Source organism: Parambassis ranga, chromosome 2 (assembly GCF_900634625.1).
Source record: "Parambassis ranga chromosome 2, fParRan2.1, whole genome shotgun sequence".
Classification (NCBI taxonomy): Eukaryota; Metazoa; Chordata; class Actinopteri; family Ambassidae; genus Parambassis; species Parambassis ranga.
Genome location: NC_041023.1, coordinates 17,043,049 through 17,063,690, shown reverse-complemented (window position 1 = coordinate 17,063,690; position 20,642 = coordinate 17,043,049). Strand labels below are relative to the sequence as shown.

Genomic DNA, 20,642 nt, shown 5'->3' with positions numbered 1-20,642 from the left:
TATATTGGCCAATTTTCTTTTAAAACATCAAAATAAATATATATACATTATTTAAAGAGGATTTACAGTAACAGTTTGTAGAAAGAACATGTAAAACTATAATCTTTATTGTGCTGCTGCTGCAGCTGCTGAACACCTTTCTGCAGGCTTTCTGTTGTGTGTGTGTGTGGGTGGGGGGGCTGATATGCCTCTGTGCTCTCGGGTGCAAATGCTCTGCTGATTGGTCAGTTTGTCAATTGTTTTGGCCCCCTATCTTATTTGACATGTGTGATTTATCTGTAATTGAGTCACGTGGGCTTTGAGTGTAGTGTGTGTGGGGTAGGGGGTTGTGGGTTGTGGGTAGGAGGGTCAAGGGGCTTGTCCATATTGTGCAAGAGAAGAGCAAGGAGCAGGCAGAAGGCGTTATTTCTCCAGGAGGATTACACACACACAGACACACACTCACACAAGAAGGAAGGTGCTAGCATATTCAGGATGCATTTAAGAGCTTTCATATGATATACAGCGTCCTGGGCTCCTCCCCAGCATGGCAGAAGGTATGAAGAGATTTTTTTCTTTATTATATTGTGTGATTTTGTTTTTTTTTTGTGAAGGGGTGTGTGAAGAGATGCTTGATGCTAATGTGGAAAGTAGTGTGGAGGTGCCTGGCTGTGCTGTAATGCAGCAGGATGTGTTCATGAGAAATCAAGTCATTTTACTGACAAATTAAACTTTAAAAATTCTCTCAAAGTAAAAATCTATTGACATCGTACAGCTGTGTATGTGCATACATACACACATTTAGCTTAAATATCTTTATTACTGTCTATCATCTGTCTTTGTTCTGTATGCTTGGGAGATGTCACCCATTAATGTGGTAAATGACAAATGAAAGATTGTAGCCAAAGAAGAACCATAATGGCACACACAGTTTTAATTTGCTCATAATTATAGAAAAAAACCTAATATAATAAATAAAACACACATTCTGTGTGTCTCTTCATCAGGGGGCTACGCTCAGGGAGAGGAGCAGGACGCCGGTCTCTCCCGGGGCAGCGGGGTTTGCAAGTGGTTCAACGTGCGGATGGGCTTTGGCTTCCTTTCCATGAGCAGCATGGACGGAGCTTCGCTGCAGCAAACAGTGGATGTGTTTGTCCATCAGGTGAGATGCAGACACTCGTACGAATCATGTTCTTAAATGTATTATAAGAGGTGTTTTCAGTTCGGTTAGAGGGTTTAGATCTACCAAGATCTCTCATTATTAAAGGGGTTAGGAGACTAAAGCACATATAACAAAGCTCTTTCCTCCCCCCTATCTAACCCTGCTTCCTGTTATAAAGTCATTAAAGCATCAGGGAGCCCACCCAGCCGTTCAGTTTCAGCCTGATGCTCCTGCCTTTTAGCAGAGACCTCTGTCTCAGGTTTCTTTGCCCCTGTGCTCTGTAAATTATCTGAGGAAACAACCGGAGTGTTTGACCTGGACAAGTCTGTTTTGGCCTTTCAGTGCAACTATCTGTAGTTCTTCACCATCATGTGTGTATTGGTGAAGACCAACTACGTAATAGGAACTAGACAAGTTGTTGTACCTTACTCCCATATATGGAAAAAATAAATATCACTAAGGTACTATGGAGGTGCAGCCTTTAGCAGGAAACATGACCTGTGAAGTTGATCCATACCACCTTGACCCCTATAGGCTGGTTCCAAAAGTGTCTGAACATTTTAACTTTAAACAAACAACTACTCCAACTTTATTGCCTGTATATAATTATGATACATATAGTAATATAGATCTACTGCAGCAGACTGTATATAAAGAAATAAACCAGTTTACAGTCTAAGGGACAATAGCTAAGATGATGACACTCATTGATCCATCCTTTGTTGTTTATGGTCCTTTCATGGGGTTCATCAACAACATAAATTGATGCAATTGCTAGCTGTGTCTTTTAATTTAAAGATGCTCAAAGAGCACTTCTATGAGTTGATTGGATTTTCTTCTTCTTGCTGTGGCAGAAATGCACTCTTTCTTTGTGTCATTTCCCAGCATGCTCTGGCACAGTCAGTGGTCAGGCTGACAGTTGACATGATGGAGAGATTGGTGGTTGTGCTGAGGATGCAGAGAATGGGGGGTTGGGGTTAATGATGAGAAGAGAGGAGATGTTTGAATGCACTGGTAAATGATATTTTCCTGTATTTGTAAAGCTAATTGTTTTAACTCCATGAACTTTCATCTTTTGGCCCCTACAGGAGGATTGACTCACTTTTGGTAGTCAACCTCAAGTGGCCACTTGAGGAAGTGCAGTTTTTGGTGCTTGTCTCCATCTTTCACTGCCTTTTTTGCATCACATAGCGCTAATAGTGAACACAACAACAACAACACAACATTAAACTGTCATTGAATGTCATTGAATGGTTAACACACTAGCATTTATTTTATCATCTACAGAGCAAACTGCACATGGAAGGCTTCCGCAGTCTCAGAGAGGGTGAAGCCGTAGAGTTCACCTTCAAAAAATCATCCAAAGGTCTGGAGTCTGTACAGGTTACCGGACCCGACGGGGCACCATGTCTGGGGAGCGAGAGGAGACCAAAAGGCACGCAGAAACGACGCTCCAAGTGTGACAAGTAGGTCTATGTGCACAATTTTGCAGCAGGGTAAACTCAATTTTTCAGATATTTGATATATTTTTCACCTAATTTCTGACACAAAGCCTGTCTTGTGTTTTGTTTAAGACATTGTTAAGCAATGCTAGCACACAGCAACAATGCTAGCAGTTTCTGACAATAAAACCCACCACAGTGTGGACATACACGTGCATTTTATGTGCTCACCAGCTGCTGACATCATTTATTAGTATTGGTCAGTATTGAGTGAGCGTGGCCATCTGATTGGCCGATAGCTGATAAAATATCAGCTGATAATACGCCTTTATGACAGAATTTGTGCACTAAATTTTTGTACCTTATTACAAAATGAAAGATCTTGCTAAATAATGATACTAGTGTATACAGCATTTGAAGTTTGTTTAGTCATAATATACACTATGGCTATAAATCATATAGCATATTGTAAATACGAACATATTAATCCTGGTTGGATTAACGCTAATTATTTAGCCTCAGACCAGTAAAGCAAACCAGTAATCTGCAGTTATTAATGCAGTAAGATTGCATTTAGCTGATCACGGTGAAAATAAACATGCCACATCCTGCCACTATAGGTTTGATTGCATTCGCATGTGCCCTCTTTTTCTCTCCCAAACATAAGCGCTGCATTCAAAGAAGGGAAAGGATCCTATCCCTTTAATTGATAACAGATGTAGGTGCGCGGGGAGAGGTCAGAGGTCACCACCGCCATAGCAACAATGGGGCACGGTGTGCAAATGAGGCGGAGGGGGGGTGGGGAGGTAGAGAGGGTTCAGAGGTCATTGGAGCATCGAAACAAAAGGAGCCCCCGCTGCTAACCTCGTGCTGATCAATACTGAACCATTTTTTTCTTCTTCCCTTTTTTAAAGGGAGGTAAGAGGTTTGCTCATTTTGGTGGTATCCTAGATTATGCTAAGATAGTCCGTTGTGTTTTTAGCTTTATAGCTTATCCACATGTGAACGGACAACTGATTGGTTTAGGTTTTGCCATGGTGACCATCCCAAAGAATGCGCTGAATGGATGCAGTCACACGTGGGTGCCAGATGGAGACAGAAATGTGAAATAAAACACATTATTTACACTTTTACTAGTCCTGGGCTGGATCACTTTCAAACCTGCCTTAATTCAGGGGTGCTGTGAACATTCCCCCAGAGATTGTGCTCCATATTAATGTGATATCACCACACAGTTACTGCAGTTTTATCACCTCTGCATTCATGGCCGCATGCTAAAGGTGCTCTGTTAGACTGCGATCTGGTCATTTGAGTGCAGTCAAGCTATAGAATAAGCTGTGGTGTAACCCAAGTGTTAATTTTAGGCCTCTATCTATGAACAGAACTGACTGATTTGAAGTATTCATCAGAAGATGGTACACAGTGCCCATAAAAGTGGAGCGTGGTCAGTATCAATACTCAGGTAGGAAGTGGGGACTAATCAATATGAAACGGGTGTTTAAGAGTAGCTGTGATTCTGTAGATTTCATTAACTCCAGTTTTGTCAACAATGTATGTAACACTGCATTTCTGCATCTCTGTTTTGTGCCATGTTAAGAGCCTGAATGATTAATTTGGGGAAAAAGTCAGCGCCAACAGAAAAGCAGGTTGTCTATAGGCAGAAAAAAAATCAATAGCTTCTGCCTGTTTAGGCAGCTTGTGTGTTTTTGTGTCACTCTGCACACCACTTGAGCCTCTTTTGTCTAATTATGCAAGCAGTAATGAATTGCGCGATTTCATTTGTAACCATTAGATCTAATGATAAGAGCTAGCTTACCAAACCAATGATCCTCTGTAATGTTTAGTGGAGTTTATATGTTCCTAAACACTGTGACCTTGCACAGTGATTCTCAGTTTAATATTTTAAGATTAAGATCTGATGTAATCTCCTCGATGCATTTTAGTGTCTGTGTATTTTTTTATTTTTATTTGTTTACATTTTTTGCATTACATTATGCTTTAACACTTTTGCACTAATTATTTTTTTCCCTGAAGAGGCATTTTAGCAATATGCTAGCAAATGCAGGTTCACATAGCGGTGGTTTAGAATATCTGCTTCTGAATAAGAATACATTGAAAAATAAATAAAAATAATATGTGAAAATAACCAAAAATAAAAGATAATTTCACAGAAACCTGGATGAATAAAATATATATTTTTTTAATTCTTTGCATGAAAAACCCTTATACACAAGTACATTGTAAATCAGTCATTAAAAAACTTGTTGGGAGTTGGGAGTATGCTGCCCTCTAGTGGATGTAACCACCTGTAGTAATACAAGGTATGATAGAACAGTGGTTATGTGGACATTAGACATTTGTTTAGGCCCACAATGTGTTCCATAAAAGATTATTAAGGATAAATAAATACAATTAAATACAATTATTAAATAAATAGTGAAAATAATATTCTCATTATGAATTAAATACGACATGCCATGTTTCTCCCAGTGGCAGGGGGTTCTACATTGTTAACACCTAAAGAGCTAATATTAACTCATGATGCCGTTTCCTCATCGTTTTAGATGCTACAACTGTGGAGGACCCGGCCATCACGCCAAAGAGTGTCAGCTGCCGCCTCAGCCAAAGAAGTGCCATTTCTGCCAGAGCATTTCTCACTTGGTGGCCAGCTGTCCGGTCAAAGCTCAGCAGCAGCAGCAGCAGCAGCGGCAGCTTTCAGGTCCGGGCTCTCAGGGAGTGGATGATGAAGAGGAGCAAAGACACGCCAGTGTGTCTGGTAACTGAATGATTCAGGGGAAAAAATCTCAGGTTTACACTGGAAGTATAAACACTACCTCAGGTGTGTATTTTATTGAAGCAGTTTTAATCAATCAGATATAGATACAGATACAGTCCTTCTTTGGGCTAAAGATGATGGAATGTTTTTTTTTTTTTTACAACTCTTTTAAATACACTGTGAAGTGTATTTAGAGATAGAATGTAGAATGTACAACAGGTTAAAAATTGAATGTCACAGCAAAAGTGCCATAACCTCCGCTGGTCAGTAGGGTTAAATCACTTCACTGCTATTTTCCATTATAATGGTATGTCTTAAATTTCAAAATTGTCAACTTATATGAACTATATGCAAGACCATTGTTGATTGTACGTCAGACTTTTTAGTCTGTTTAACCAAAGAGAATGTTTGGAAACTGTTATTAGAGATTTCAGGAATTGTGCTGTAGATGTAGCAAAAGAGGAGGATGTAGATTATTACTTTATTTATTTCAGGCCCTGCAGTTAGATGTAAATATTTTTTATTAATATATTTATTTACTAACTATTTATTCTCCCTGTACTACCATGAAACCAAAAAAATGAATGGACACCAGTTCACTGACTAACAAGCTTGATAACTGTGTGATTGATTGGGGATGGCTTGACCTGGATAGGGAACACAAACCAAGTGGCTAGGTGTCCGCTTACTTTTTTCCACATGGTGTATGCATGTACCCTTCTATAAAATCAATCCTGCACACTGTGGAGGTAACACACTCCCCTCAGTGATCTCAGCCTGTATTCATTTCTCCTTATCTGAACTCAGGGAGATATTTTAAGATGTTTCAAAAACCCTTAAGTTATTTACTCTTCAGGATGCAGGAAGACCCTGCATGGGCATTGGTAACCAATTGAGCCATGTCAGACAACAAACATTGCAAAAAAGCTTATGTAGCTTAAAGGAAAGTTTGTGAGGAAGGCCTCCAAATGGTTTCTTGGGAACTTTAGTGAATATAGAAGTACAAAAATATATTACCAACAGGAAAATAGATTGATTTTTTTGTTGTTGAAGAGATTCACTAGTTTGGGGGAAATTGTCCCCATGACAATATTGAGGGTTCATTTTTTTTCCTAAGCCCTTCCCCCCTTGCTCTAAACAAGATCAACCATAGATGGAGATTGTGTGTAAAGGAGACAGAAGTGACATCACAACATTCATATTTACTATTCAAGAAACGTGGAGATGATTTTGTTTATTTCCTATTTAAATATGTTATTTTTTATTGTACATAGCTGCTGTATCTTTCCACAGTATTAGGTTTGTGTGTCTGCACGATAGATCTTTGTGTATATGTGTGTGTGTTATGTGTTGTGAACAGGACAGACATCGTCTGGTCAAAAATCTATACAAGTCTACCTCAGGTGCGTTTTTTTGGTTTTGATGGGGGACGGCTGAGTAACAGCATGTCTTCCCCAAAACCAATCTGTAATTATTGTAAATGTTTTGTTTCATTATTTATTACATTTTAATATGTGTCTACCTACTTCTTTGTGTATGTTTTATGACAGCCTGGATCTCCTTGCAGGCATGTACCATGTTGATTATGTTTAGTACTCAGGGTTGTGCTGAACACACTGTAGCCTTATTGATTTCAGTAATTATTTTTTTGTTTGTTTGTTTGTTCCGACTTTGCTGATTGTCTTTTAAAACAATAGGTGCAACTATAAGAATTAAAGATAAAAATCAAAAAGGTTTGTATCATGTTGTTTCATGTGCATGTGTCACATAAAGCTAAATTACATCTAGGCCAAAAAAAACAATTAATTAGAATGGTTTATGTGAGCTATTTTCCACAGTTTATTTTTTGCCGCTGCATTGTATGGTGTGAATGTGCGCTGGCGCGCATGGCATTATTGTGACAGTTCAGCTTGAAGGGGGTGAAAGTGTCCGCATTTTAATGACAAGCTAAAGCTAGCCAAACTTAGCATAGAGCAAGGCCGGATGTTTTACAATCTCCCTTCAAAATAAACTGCGAGAGTCATGATCATTTTTAGAGTAATGTAGTTTTTGGTGAGTTTTTTGCGCGTTTTTAAGCACATGGAACGAGAGTTGTAAATAGTGACACCAATTCAGCAGTGCGTATAATAATATAGTAACTGATAAATCACTTTAATATTTAAACTGATCAAAATGTAACAATTGACAGTATGGTTATGTTGTATAATGACTGTTCCGACCTGCAGAGTTGTGCACAATTCTCATCTGACACATCATAAATTATGGCCCAACATGGAGACAGAGTTGACAGAGGGCGACCTCGATCAAGAAGTCAGTATATTTTATTTTATTGGTACTAAAAGCCTGATCTTTTTACTGCAAGCAAAGAAAATCTCCTAGGTATTTTGATTATCTCTTCTTTTTTTTTAATAAATATTTTATGTTTTAAAACCGTTTTAAAAACTGTTAAAACCGATATAGTAAAGTTTTTCGAACCGCACTTTTTTTTAAAAAACTTTATGAAAGTAGTTTCGCAGTTTTATTTTGAAAAGTTAAAGCGGAAGTTGCTTCACGCTGCGCACCGCTGCGCCGCGCTGCCCTAGCAGCTGCACGCTCTCACGTCCAGTGTTTGACAAAACCTCCGCGGTTTGACTGTGAGCAGAACGTGTGCGGCGGTAATGGCTGCCAGGGAGAGTGAGGAAGACAACAAATGAACCCCTGAGAAGCGATTCAAAGGTGAGACTCCTAAGATGACAGGTCGCGGTGTTACAACTGCAGCCTCTTCCACATTTTCACTATTGTCTTGTCTTCCGTGGCTACTTGGCTCGCAGGTGTGTGTGTGTGTTTTGAGGCTGTATTTCTTAATGGTACTCACGCACACAGACACACACACACACGTACAGGACAATAAACTGTCAATACCCTGTGCTTATCACGCATGCCTCTTGTGCCCGCTGGTTTGTGCATTTTAGGAGCTGTGAAGTTGTTTTATGTTTGAATTACATAAGCTTCATGCTTGCATGACATACATGTCTGCCTGTGCTGGCGAGAGCTGGACTCTTTGTTAGCTGGTGTTAACGTGATTAGCTAACGTTAGCTAAGCAACAACATCGTTAGCTGGCTGTGGACAGGCCACATAGCTGTTAGCCTCTTAGCCAATCAGCAGTGGACTAGAATATGGCAGGGGCATGTCTGGACCAATACCCAGCGATCACTGAACTGTCCCTACCAATGAGTTTAATCGATAGCAATCAATAGTGAGTGTTTAATCTGGAGAGTGCGAGTATGTATGACAGCGGTGACTTAATTGTTAGCCTACTTATAATTAATTGTCCATAATGTGGAGACCGGATTGATCATGATGTAACAGTAAATGATGTGTAGCCTACTTTCTTCACTTCTAACAGGTGAACTGTCACAATTTATTAGCAGCACTTAAAGTTGTTAAGAAAGGATGTGGTAACACTTCATAGTAAGAGCATCATTCATATGTTAATTAACTAGTGTTTAACTCATAATGAGCTAATGAATATGTCATTAATTTCAAATGATCACTATAAACAATTAAACAAAAAATAAAATGTAAGAATGAACTACAGTATCAAGTCAACAATTATTGGTGAAGGTTAACAATAAAAATGATAGTTAATGGAAATGTTTGTACTTTCTAAATTAATATAATTAAGAAAAATAACAGAACATGTAATTGTGATCACTTTATAGTAATTATTTTTATTTCACCTTCACTAATTGACCGTTGTTTGTTTTCATATAAAAATAACTTAACAGTTAAATGTCTTTTAATTAATTTATTTCACACGTGCTTCATATATGAATTGATAGGTGATCATATTATCTACAGCCCAATTGAGTAGAATACATCAAGTGAACTGGAAAGCTGTAAATAAGACACACATAAGGGTTCATCATTTCTAAACCATGAATTCACCTTTACTTAGCCTTTGTTACTAAATTTAGCTCATCATTACTCATTGCTGATGAGCTCAAGAAAAATCTAGCCGCACACAGTTCTTCCTATAGTAATTACTAATCCATCTTTAAGTCACTGTTACCTCATTATCTGTTCATTTATTTATCTCCAGATGAAATCATAATATATACAACAAAAGCAATATAAGATCATTTGATGGCATATCAGTCAATTTATGTGAGAATGATGAATTAGCATTCTTTAACTTAGGATGAAGTGTGACTTCATAATTAGTGTACAGTGATCAACAGAACATCTTGATAACTGGCAGTTTTTTATTTGAATATCCAGCATATTTAGAAGGAAGGTGTTGAATGCACACAGTGCCGTATCAACTTGTGTTTATATATTACAACACCACCTACTGTTCATTGGGCCTGAATGAATATGAAATATGACATATTCAAATCTGGGGACCTACAAGACACCCAATGAAAATGTTTTTTTTCTGGCTAGTGTTATTTCACTATGCAAGGCATAGTGAAATTTTGTTCAGCAGCTCTTTACTTAGACACACAGTTGGATACATAATGACACAATAAAAGAGAGACATGCTTAAAATATACCTAGATAAATATAAAATAGAATACAAATATAAAAAAGAGTAAAACTAACAGTGCAAATTAAATGTTTAACAAATGAACAAACATACTGTAGATGTGTTGCCAAGGGTGCTAGTGCTCCTAGAGTGCAGCAGTATGATGCTCTGACACTTTTTTCCCTTAAGGAAATAACATATTCTCCAATAACTGTGAACACAGCAGTTTATAAATTGTGACATGTCACCTGTTATCCTCAATGTTGTCTCCATGCCAGGCTAATTCACGAAGATACTGATATTATGCCATCTCTCTTTGTGCAAAGTTATTTGGTAAATAAATGGTCTGCAACATGTTGAATCGGGTGGGTGATGGATGATGTGCCCTTGCAGGCAGATTCAGCTGTCATCAGAGCTGATCAATGCATGACTAATTTGTAAGAAATGGCACGACAATCTAGCAAAGGGACTACCTCATCTCACATGGGGACTGGTGAAACAGCTCCCCTAAATTGAGGCCAAAACATCTGGTTTGCCCCCTGGTGGCTGGCTGCTTCAGCTCATAAACCTCCCCTCCTCTATGCTAGTGTAGGTACATAGACTCAATTTAAATCATGCTCTACACATACAATTTTTCTAGAGATGGTTTTTGTTTTTTTATCATGATTTGTGTTCTTTTTTTGTTACATGTTTGTATTATTTACTATACAGTTGCTTATTTATACTTTTTCCAAGATGGCAGTTCCTGTAAGAGCATTATTTTGGCCTCACTTTTTTACATTTAACAGAGAGTCTGTTGGCTGGAGTCTTCCTCTTGAGAGCAACAGTCAATATATCTGACCTCTAACATCAACATTGCATCCAAATCACTCGTGCTGGATTAGGCTGGCTACACTAGAGGATTTTCGATCTGTATTATATTTAGGAGAGCACAGACTTGCAGACAGTATCAGTAACATAATATTAATACTAATCTGAGCACACATAAAGTAGCAGCTCAGCTAGACCATGAGACCTCACACACCTGCCATTCACAGTAATGATTTCATTTCACCATTGAATATTATAGACACAAGATCGCAGAAGGTCATGCGATCAAACATCATGCTGCTATCCATAGGCGTAGTTACCATTATATCAGAGGGGTTAAATGTTAAATCAACTTAGAAAAGTTGGGAGGAAGCTACTGTTTACTTTCAGTTACAGTAGATGGTATTATTTGTCTGGCGACATGTTGTTTGCCTTCTGCTCCCTCCCCAAATGTCACACAGTAGACATGAGGAGATTCCGAACAAAGACACAGAAAGTTAGAGTTGTTTTTGGCATTAACCCATATTGTAATGAGGGCAGGTTAGCTCCTAGCGTGTTGTCAGCTTTAGCGGTCTTTAGTAGCTAGCTTTTTTAACGTCAGCTGGTTTGTTGGCTGTGTGGAATCATGACCCCCGTTACACAGGCTGAGATCAGCACACAGTGTTTTAATATAACCATTTCCCCACAGTGAGGACTAGGATGGTAAGCAGCCAGCCGAAGTACGAGCTGATCCAGGAGGTGGGTCGCGGCAGTTACGGTGTGGTCTATGAGGCAGTCGTCAAGCGCACAGGGGCCCGGGTGGCGGTTAAGAAGATCCGTTGCCACTCTCCGGAGAATGTGGAGCTGGCCCTGCGTGAGTTCTGGGCCCTCAGCAGCATCCAGAGCCAGCACCCAAACGTCATCCACCTGGAGGAGTGTATCCTGCAGCGGGACCAACTGGCTCAGAGGATGAACCACGGCTCCAGTTCGCCACTCTACCTTGAGGTGAGAGGAGGGTGGAGGTACAGGGATGTGGTTGCTAATGTTTCATAAGTATAAGTAGTTGACATTAAGACATTTTACAACTGGTTTTTTAAATAGTAGGCGTGGTGCACTTAAAAGTGGCAAAACCAGACTTTTGAGTGTTACAGTAAGGAGGAAGGCCAGGTTTCTGTATCAGATAAGATTCAAAAGCTGCAGATACCCTATGTCAGTCTTTATTTAGGGCTTACATTTACTGTAAGCAGACCTCCACCAGAGACATGCTTTCATTTTTTGGTTCTTTTATCCATATTTCAGGTTTGATCCCATCCAGCTTGTCTTGTTGAAAGTATCAATACTTCATTGATCCTCAAGGGGAAATTCAAGTATGTCATTTTGTTCTATAGGCACAGTCTTGTGAGACTTGGTGCTTAACTGATGCTAATAATCAGATATTTATTTTTATTTTATTAGCTCCTGACAGCCATCTTTATTGCATGTTAATGCTTTTGGATCATATAAATATAATTTTTTTTGTTATTCTGACCTGGCTGGGGGTAAACACAGTGATTATTATCTGAAACTGTAACCCAGTATGACCACACAAGTGCCTATAAGCTGTGTCACACCTTTGTATATGGAACACTCGCATGTACTATGAAAGTCTGCAGGAAAGCCTTCATTTCCTAACAGGGCGTTTATTGTGTAACACTTGCAAACATGCCATACGCAACAGCAGCAGTTGCAGGATTAAACTGTGACAAAGTGGATCAGAGTGAACAAATGAAACACCACCACCACCATGATCATCATCATTAACAACAGCCTGTGTTTGTTTGTGTCAACCACACCCCAGGCCAGCCTGCTTTTAATTGATTACTGTGTTTGTAAATACAATATGTGAAAGACACTGAATTGACCGGGTGCGCATGAGGCAAACCCATCACAGTTATTATGTGTGTAGAATCAAGTAGTGGTGTCCACCATTCATCGCCCTGGAAAAAAATCATCAAGCAGCTATGTGGGCAGATTTTATGCCATGTGTTATGGGGTCAAATAAGGCTGTAGTGAACAATTGGACAGTCTGTTGCAAACACTATGTGAGCAAATGTAAATGGACACCTTGGACAACTTTGTTGTCCTGCTGGGTGATCTTTTGATTAGTTTGATATAGAAGAACTTGCCCTTCCTGACCTCATCACCTTTCATCAGACTTTACAAATGCTTAATGGACTGGTCAGGGAACCAGGAAAATGGAGGCTGGGTGTCCACATAGTTTTGACCTTATAGTGTATTAATGATTATGCTGGCAGTTGCCATGTTGAAATGTTGATTTGTTGTCAGCCTGATCACTGTGAAACATGCACAACCATCAGAGATAGTAAGGAGGAAGTGAGATGGATCACTCCTTAGCTATTTCTATCAGTGTGTAAAATGACGAAACTAACAAAAAAATCTTATTTGTTGGCAACTAATTTTTGGCTTAGGATCATTCCACAATTGTGGACACCTTGCTATTGATATTATGGTAGAGTAAACCTATGGGTGAATAATTGTTTCCTGTCCACTCTTCCTTGACCTTGATGGAAAAGGCACAGAGTTAGCTATCTTGTTGACGTGGGTCTGTAAGGGTTAACCCTTACAGACCCACGTCAACAAATCGTTACCTTACTAACAAACTGTCTTAACAATTGGCACTTGGTGTGTTGATTCATGCTGAGTTTATTAGCTGCAGAATGGAACAGCACAGCCCATTCATTGGCTAGGAGCCTGCCTCCACCAATGCTGTGCATGTGCACAACATATTAAAGTGAACGAAGGAGGCTTATTAGACTACATAGATAATCCCTGACACCATCACAGTCTAATAGCAAATGCTATTGTGTTTTTACTTTCAGACAGTGGAGCTGTCACAGTCACACTTTATAAATTACCGTCTGATCACTGCACTGGACTGCTTGCATCACAGCTGTCAGTAAGACAGTAAGAATCTGAATTTCACTCCAACAGGAGGCTGAAAGTTGGCCCCTGGTAACCTGCGTCCTTTCTCATTCATGTTGATCATTAATGTCTTCTTGATAATGAGTCTTCGATGTTGTTGCGCAAGGAATTGTGGGATATTCCTCACTCACTCATCTCTTTTAGTAAAGGATGGTCCAGATTATCATCTACTTAAGGAGATAAAACAGGAAGCACCATAAACCTCATGGCACCTGTTTCATTAACATCTGCTCTGTTATCTGACAATCTGCCGCTCACACATGACCCACTTATTTTTGGGTGCATGCATCGTTATTGAGCTTGTTAATATCAAGAGGTGACATAACGCTGGGCCAGACATTCCTCTGCACAGATGGATGTCAGAGGAAGTAGAAAAAAAGGCACTAAAAAGCCATGTGTCTGAAAATAGATGGACACCATCAGTATTTTACTGCTGGTTAATTAAACATATATAGGTTAGTGTGTTCTTTCTGTGAATCATGAGCAGCAGCCATGTGTTTGTTCTATGCACTAATTACAGCTGGAGATGACAGTTCTGGAGATATCGCATGTGCACAGATGTTGAATCTGCTTTAGCATCAGGGCTGCAGGTTTCTGGTTGGATCTGTGTTGTCTGTGGGCCCCCACCGTCACATGAATGTGCTGTCAGGTTGAGTAGTGGGCCGTGGGTGGGTGAGGGGGAACTCTCCAGTCAACCTGTCTGCAACCTGTCATGTTGCAGTGCCTCCCCACTGTCTGACGCCGGGCTCACACGTCTGATTATAGACTCCAAGCGGCTCGCTATTGTCTGACCGTTCATTCAGTTTTCTGCAGCGTTAGCATTGGACAGTTTCCCAGAATCCTTTTATTCCAGCTCTCTCTCTCTCTCTCTCTTTATTGCTCTGTAATGTTCCAGTACGTGCTCACAGAGAAGCAAAAGGATAATGGGAATTATCTGACCACACCAACTGTGGGATAATTTGCATCTATTCTTTTTGGGTCCTTTGGCTAGTGGCATGTCACACAACTGGCAGCCATTTGTTTACAGCAGGCTTCCCACTAGGAATTGCCTACCACACATATTCACAACATTTGTTTTGCATGCAGAGCAGTTTCCATCAGAGGCTTCAGCGTGTGATTTTTGATTTCAGCAGTTCTGCTTCACCCAAAAACTTGCATGATTTGATTTTTATTAGGGCCCAAGCACCGAGTGGTGCCAAGGCCCTATTGTAATTGCTGGTATTATTTCTCTTTATAGTTCCAAGTAGGACCCTGCTGTTTGATCCTCCTTGTTATCTATCTGAGAAATTCTTTTATAATATGCACAACCTGTCAATTTTTATTTGATTATCAGATGTTTATGTGTTTGGAGATGACCAGATTTTGTTTTGAGATAAGAAAAGCAAAATAGGGAAATAGTTCACGCCGTTTAGAAACTGGGAAACATTCATTTTCTTCTTCTTTTTTTTTTTTGGAAACAAAAATAAATCATTCTTTGTTTTGCTATTAAATATTTAAAAATTAAAGCCATTAAGCGTGGATGTGTTCTTCTGCAAATTTGCATTTATTTTCTCTCTTTTTTTGTTGTGATTTTGTTTTTAAACACATCACAGAATATCAGGTGTTAGTGTTTTAAACATAAATTTGAAATTGAAAAAGTCTCATTTTGAAAATCCATTAGCATGCAAAGTACACAGAGTATGAAACCTTTGAGTCCAAAGTCACTGTTTCAATTTGGACTCAGGTTTCTACAATATAAAGGCCAGTATCTCTATGGAAACATAGACAGGGTTATAATTGTGTTGTTTTATGTAATCTGTAGTGAATAATTCGTGGCTTCCTAGCTGCACTGAGGAATGTAGAATCTTTTGTATTTCCCAGAATCTTTTTAGAAATAATAGTGCTTACTATTCTCAGCTTGTGTTGTGACCAGGCATTAGCTTACACTGGGTTTATCTTTTTTTAAGAAACAGATTTTAAAGTGACAATGCCAGGTTTTCATTCCAGGGGACTAAAAAAATTTTTAAAAACCATAATTAATTTTTAACTGCTGTTAGTATAGGCCACTGAAAAGTAAGTGAAGTGTTTTTTCAGTAGTCTTGTTTTCACAGTGCCCCTAAACAACTCTGTATATCTTTCTAGTGTTTAGTACAAATCAGCCTGCATCAGACTCCACAAACAAATCCCACAAATTTAATCTTAATTTAACAACAGATAAATGAATCCTCAGAGGTGTATGGTCTGCTGTCAAAAAGCGAGAGATTAAATGAACTCACTTCCTGCGGCAGGGATAAAGGATGAGAGGCCCCTCATGCAGCTTTGATTTAAAGAATTCGGAGGGAAACGTGTTGTGAATACAAAGCAACTTCACTTGTTTAGTTTGGAGTGACGTTCTGTTCGCTTTGCACTGCAGAGCTGTTTGTATCAATAACTATGTAAGCCTGATCACTAAAGTGGTGCATTCGCAGACACTTGTTGGGTATATTTACATTTCTTTCTCTCCGTTCCTCAGTTGGTGGAAACGTCTCTGAAAGGCGAGATCACCTTCAACCCTTGCTGTGCCTACTACCTGTGGTTCGTCATGGACTTCTGCGATGGCGGCGACATGAATGCCTACCTGCTTTCTCGCAAACCCAGCCGCAAGACCAACACCAGCTTCATGCTGCAGCTCGGCAGCGCCCTGGCCTTCCTGCACCGCAATCAGATCATACACCGCGACCTCAAACCGGACAACATCCTCATTTCGCAGGCCTGCACGCCGGCAGGCTCGTTGGAGCCCACCCTCAAAGTGGCCGACTTCGGCCTCAGCAAGGTCTGTTCCACCTCCGGGCTCAACTCCGAGGAGCCGGCCAGCGTCAACAAGTGCTTCCTGTCCACGGCGTGTGGAACAGACTTCTACATGGCCCCGGAAGTCTGGGAGGGCCACTACACGGCCAAGGCAGACATCTTTGCCCTGGGGGTGATCATCTGGGCCATGGTAGAGCGCATAACCTTCGTGGACGTGGAGACTCAAAAGGAGCTGCTGGGGAGCTACGTGCAGCAGGGTTCAGAGATTGTACCCTTAGGGGAGGCCTTGTTGGAGAACCCAAAGATGGAGCTCCCCATCCCTGCCAGGAAAAAAAGCATGAACAGCCACATGAAGCAGCTCATCAGGGAGATGCTGTCGGCCAACCCTCAGGAGCGGCCCGACGCCTTCGAACTGGAGCTCAGACTGGTCCGTATCGCCTGCAGAGAGCTAGACTGGGACACGTGAAGGATGATGGACCTATAAACCCACCAAGCACACATACACATCTCATCCTAGATGTGTATGTGTGAACAGTAATAATAATAGATAATAAATAGTTTACTAGAATTGTCAATATGGCTTCATCCACATGTCCAAGCACATACATACAGCTGCGTCTTTATAATCGAAGGCAGAGGTTTGACACCCACCGCTGATGCTGCTGCTGCAACAAACTTCGTCTCAGGCTAATCACATCACGGCTTCCACTTCCACCAGAGCAGAAAGTCCTGCATTCATCGTCAAAAGTGACAGCTTGTCTTCAAATACCATCTTGGACGCGGTGCTAATTGTTAGAAAATGCAATATGAGACATTATCCTGTGATTTTTTTTTTTTTTTGACATTTATCCAAAGGGCCTATATTAATACTCAGTCACCAAAGTTTTGGTGTAAAAAAACAAAAAACAGAAAAAACAACAACTTTTGCCTGGTCTTTACCACCAGCATTAACATTTACAAGATTTGAGTCTAAACACTCAGGTAATAAAAACATACAGTATGATGGTATTTGCAGACAAACTGACAGGATCAGCTTTTGCTCATTATTAGTCTTAAAGAGGAAAAGACTTTACTCTGGCAGGCTGCTTTGTCAGTTCTTTGGGTGGAGGACTTTTTTTTTATCAACAAGTGTCCAGCTAGCAGGTGCTTATGGGTGGTGTTTTCCTGCCTCTGTCCGTTGTAAAGATAAGTTCCCCAGACACACCCATGACCAGTTGACCCGAATGTATGACGATCATGAGTATTCCCCTGGTATTTATATAGAGCCTTAAAACGAGAACGGATTATTCAACATGGTTCCTATTTTTCATAGTTCTCCTCTCATATGTTGGGCTAAAGTTTCACTGCATTATCAACAGTGGAAACAACTAAATCATGGCTAGAAGTGGAGAAAAGTCAGACATGTCTGTTGTGCAGTATAACATAGTTATAAAAGCATAAATCATAAAAAAAGTTACTTTTTTGGATCATTGCCACATTATTACCAAAATTGGTATAAACTGGTATGTACGTGATGTACAGGAATCCCAAGTTAAATTGAGACACATAAAAGGCAGCGATGTGGACCGTTCCTCTAACATGGTGCATTCAAGGACCGTCAGAAAGTTTCAATTTTAACTTGTTTTTCTTTCGACAAAACTACAAAAATGGATGCCAAGTTGTAATAAATCCGAACAATCCCATTGTAATAAAATCCCAACAAGGGCGCACTTAACAATAACGCAGGCTTTGCAAAGGAATCTAGTCTTGAGACAAATCCCCACGTTGCTTTTAAATCTATTTAATTATGTAAAGATGGTGCTGTTCGTATTATCAGAGCAGGGACATGAATATTCACTTGAGACCTGAACGCGTAAAAAAAAGGGGCCAGGAATTCAGCAAAAAGCACTTTTTAGTTCTATTTTTTGATATTTATACCAGCTGCATTATGTGCGGAGCTCCTCCAGGCTGGATTGGGTGCGATAACTTCGTCAATATTTGTTTACCAGGCTGAGCACAATGTCAGCCAGCGGTCTTACTTATGCATGCAGTACCTCTCACCTTCAGACAAGAAGCGAGAGAAGACAACGCCATCCTCCATGAGCCAAAGGATCTCTGCTCTCTTTTTTTCTTCTTTCTTTGACACATAATACTGTTGTGTTTAACTTGATCTCCCTTCACTGTGTCACCGCTCCTCGTTCCCTTTGGCTCGGAATCTTACTGTAATCCCCTTCTTCATGCTTCCGACAGGCTAATTCTAAGCCTATTAAGTTGTTGCAGCACTTGGCAGAGGATCATGCCCAGGACCCCTTTTTGCCTTTCAGGTCATACATAATGTGTACACTTTTTTAAAATGATTATTATTAAGCAAGGAACAGTATACCAAACAATCTTGGCTTTTTTCGCTGCTTCCAAAACTAGCGGTAAAGCAAATATCCCTTGACTCGTTGCCAACATTTATCTCTGAGATGGCCTTTATCCCCCTCCCCCCAGCCAAATTTCCTATGATGACGTGATTGAGATTGCCTTCGCTTTGTTTGCTGACACTATAGTGGCCTCGTCGACCACTGCACTCAAACACAGGATTGACAGAAGTCGCGGTCGAGACGCACTTGAACCCACGAATACCACAAAAATTTCAGTATTACAAGGCCGCAAGAATGTCTGTGTACATGAGCAGCAAAGTTTGGACTTAAAAGTAGGTCACTCGCATCCTCCGAGGATGATGGGTAGAGCCATTTCCGGCCAGATTTCTTCTCCCTTCTCAGCGGGGTGAGAAGGAGCAGGAAGGCACGCAGCTTCCTGTGAGGTTTGCCAAATGAATGGGTATTAAGAGATTTCACCCTCTGATTTGTCATTATTGTTTTGCACATGTGTAAATACTGTATAGGATCAACAGGGGACGAACAAGGTGGATGTACATTTGACCGGATTGCACTCTGTTTTTAAGAGCCCGATCGTTTGACGTGTATATTGCTGTGATGGCTTCACTCATTTTTCTTCAACTCTCCGATTCAGTTTCCTTTCAATCATTGAAAATAATGTAACATACTTCCAGGTTATTACAGTTGGTGTGCTAGTGATAATTGTATGTTTGTCATTGGCATATAGTTTTGTGTAAGCAAAAGCTGGACAACAGCATGGGTAAAACACTGTTGGGTTTTTTTTCACCACTTTGACCTCAACCAGGAACTTGTGTGACATGTCAGTCACTGATTGGTTCATGGAATCTGTTAAGGACAACCAGCCATGTCCCCTTTCTCATTGAGGTCTTAATAACGGTACAATCAAAGGGTTAAATTGTGTTTTGTATGCCCCTTTTTTACCACCACAATTTAATTTGTGTAACACATTTTGTACCTGACACCACAGTGATCTGTTTTTCAATTTCTCAGCTGGGGGAGTATGTTACATGAGACCTTATGTAGACATTCAATATGTGACCAAAAGTAAACGGACACCATGTGCAGTTCTTTTTAAGCCTCCTGCTGATCTGCATTTAGCTGTAAAGGTGGGGAATATTAATGCTGCTGTCTACAGGATCTATAGCTAATGATTGGGTGCATTATTGATTGATTATCAATTATTAATCAGTCAATGTATTCTGTATTCTTCTGTTGCAGATTGGCTCGAAAAAGCTTCTTTTGACTTTACAAATGCTCAATGCCAGCAAACACACATGGTGTCCACATACTTTTGTCCATATTTGTATATATATGTCATGCCCCCCCCCCCGATACAAAGCTGCATGTAAACACAGTCATATTGTACATCTGGCACCAGTAAATGAAAACATAATGATCGAAAACATACTACTGAATGTGTACGCTTGTTTTTTTGAATGTGCCGATTGCCCCCACAATGCATTGCTCTAATTAAACCGAGTTGCTATACAACCACTCTTAGATCAATGCTAGTTTCTTACTCCCATCACTGCAGCTGTAACTGTGGAGTGAATCTAGGCCACACATAGTGAATGTGTGTTTTATACTAACTGAGCTGCTCGTTTCCATGGTGTCCACTCGGTGACTGACGCGTCCCTACTCTTAAACATGTCCCAGCATCGTGTCTTATAAATACATGTGACGGGCATGCTCCTGCTCTCACACTTTTGTATGAATTTTTTTCTTCTTGCTGTAAGATATTTTGAAGAGATTAAATGAAGTTTATCAGCTGTGGAGTGAACACCTGTCAATCACTGTTGAAATGATGGATTTTTAATAAAAGGAACAAAACTGACTAAATCAACTGTCATTGCA

The 20,642-nt window shown here is 40.1% G+C and overlaps 2 protein-coding genes across 2 annotated transcripts; both read left to right on the top strand.

Annotated features, from left to right (window-relative positions):
* Window positions 1–526: 526 nt before the first annotated feature.
* On the top strand, window positions 527–5,367 carry LOC114432420 (protein lin-28 homolog A-like). Its single transcript, XM_028400423.1, has 4 exons — window positions 527–536; window positions 987–1,141; window positions 2,429–2,607; window positions 5,148–5,367. The coding sequence occupies exons 1-4, from the start codon at window positions 527–529 to the stop codon at window positions 5,365–5,367; spliced, it is 564 nt and encodes a 187-aa protein (XP_028256224.1).
* A 2,583-nt stretch (window positions 5,368–7,950) lies between these two features.
* Window positions 7,951–20,557, top strand: pdik1l (PDLIM1 interacting kinase 1 like). The gene is made up of 3 exons (XM_028400402.1): window positions 7,951–8,074; window positions 11,366–11,661; window positions 16,130–20,557. The coding sequence occupies exons 2-3, from the start codon at window positions 11,377–11,379 to the stop codon at window positions 16,868–16,870; spliced, it is 1,026 nt and encodes a 341-aa protein (XP_028256203.1). The 5' UTR covers window positions 7,951–8,074; window positions 11,366–11,376; the 3' UTR covers window positions 16,871–20,557.
* Window positions 20,558–20,642: the final 85 nt, after the last annotated feature.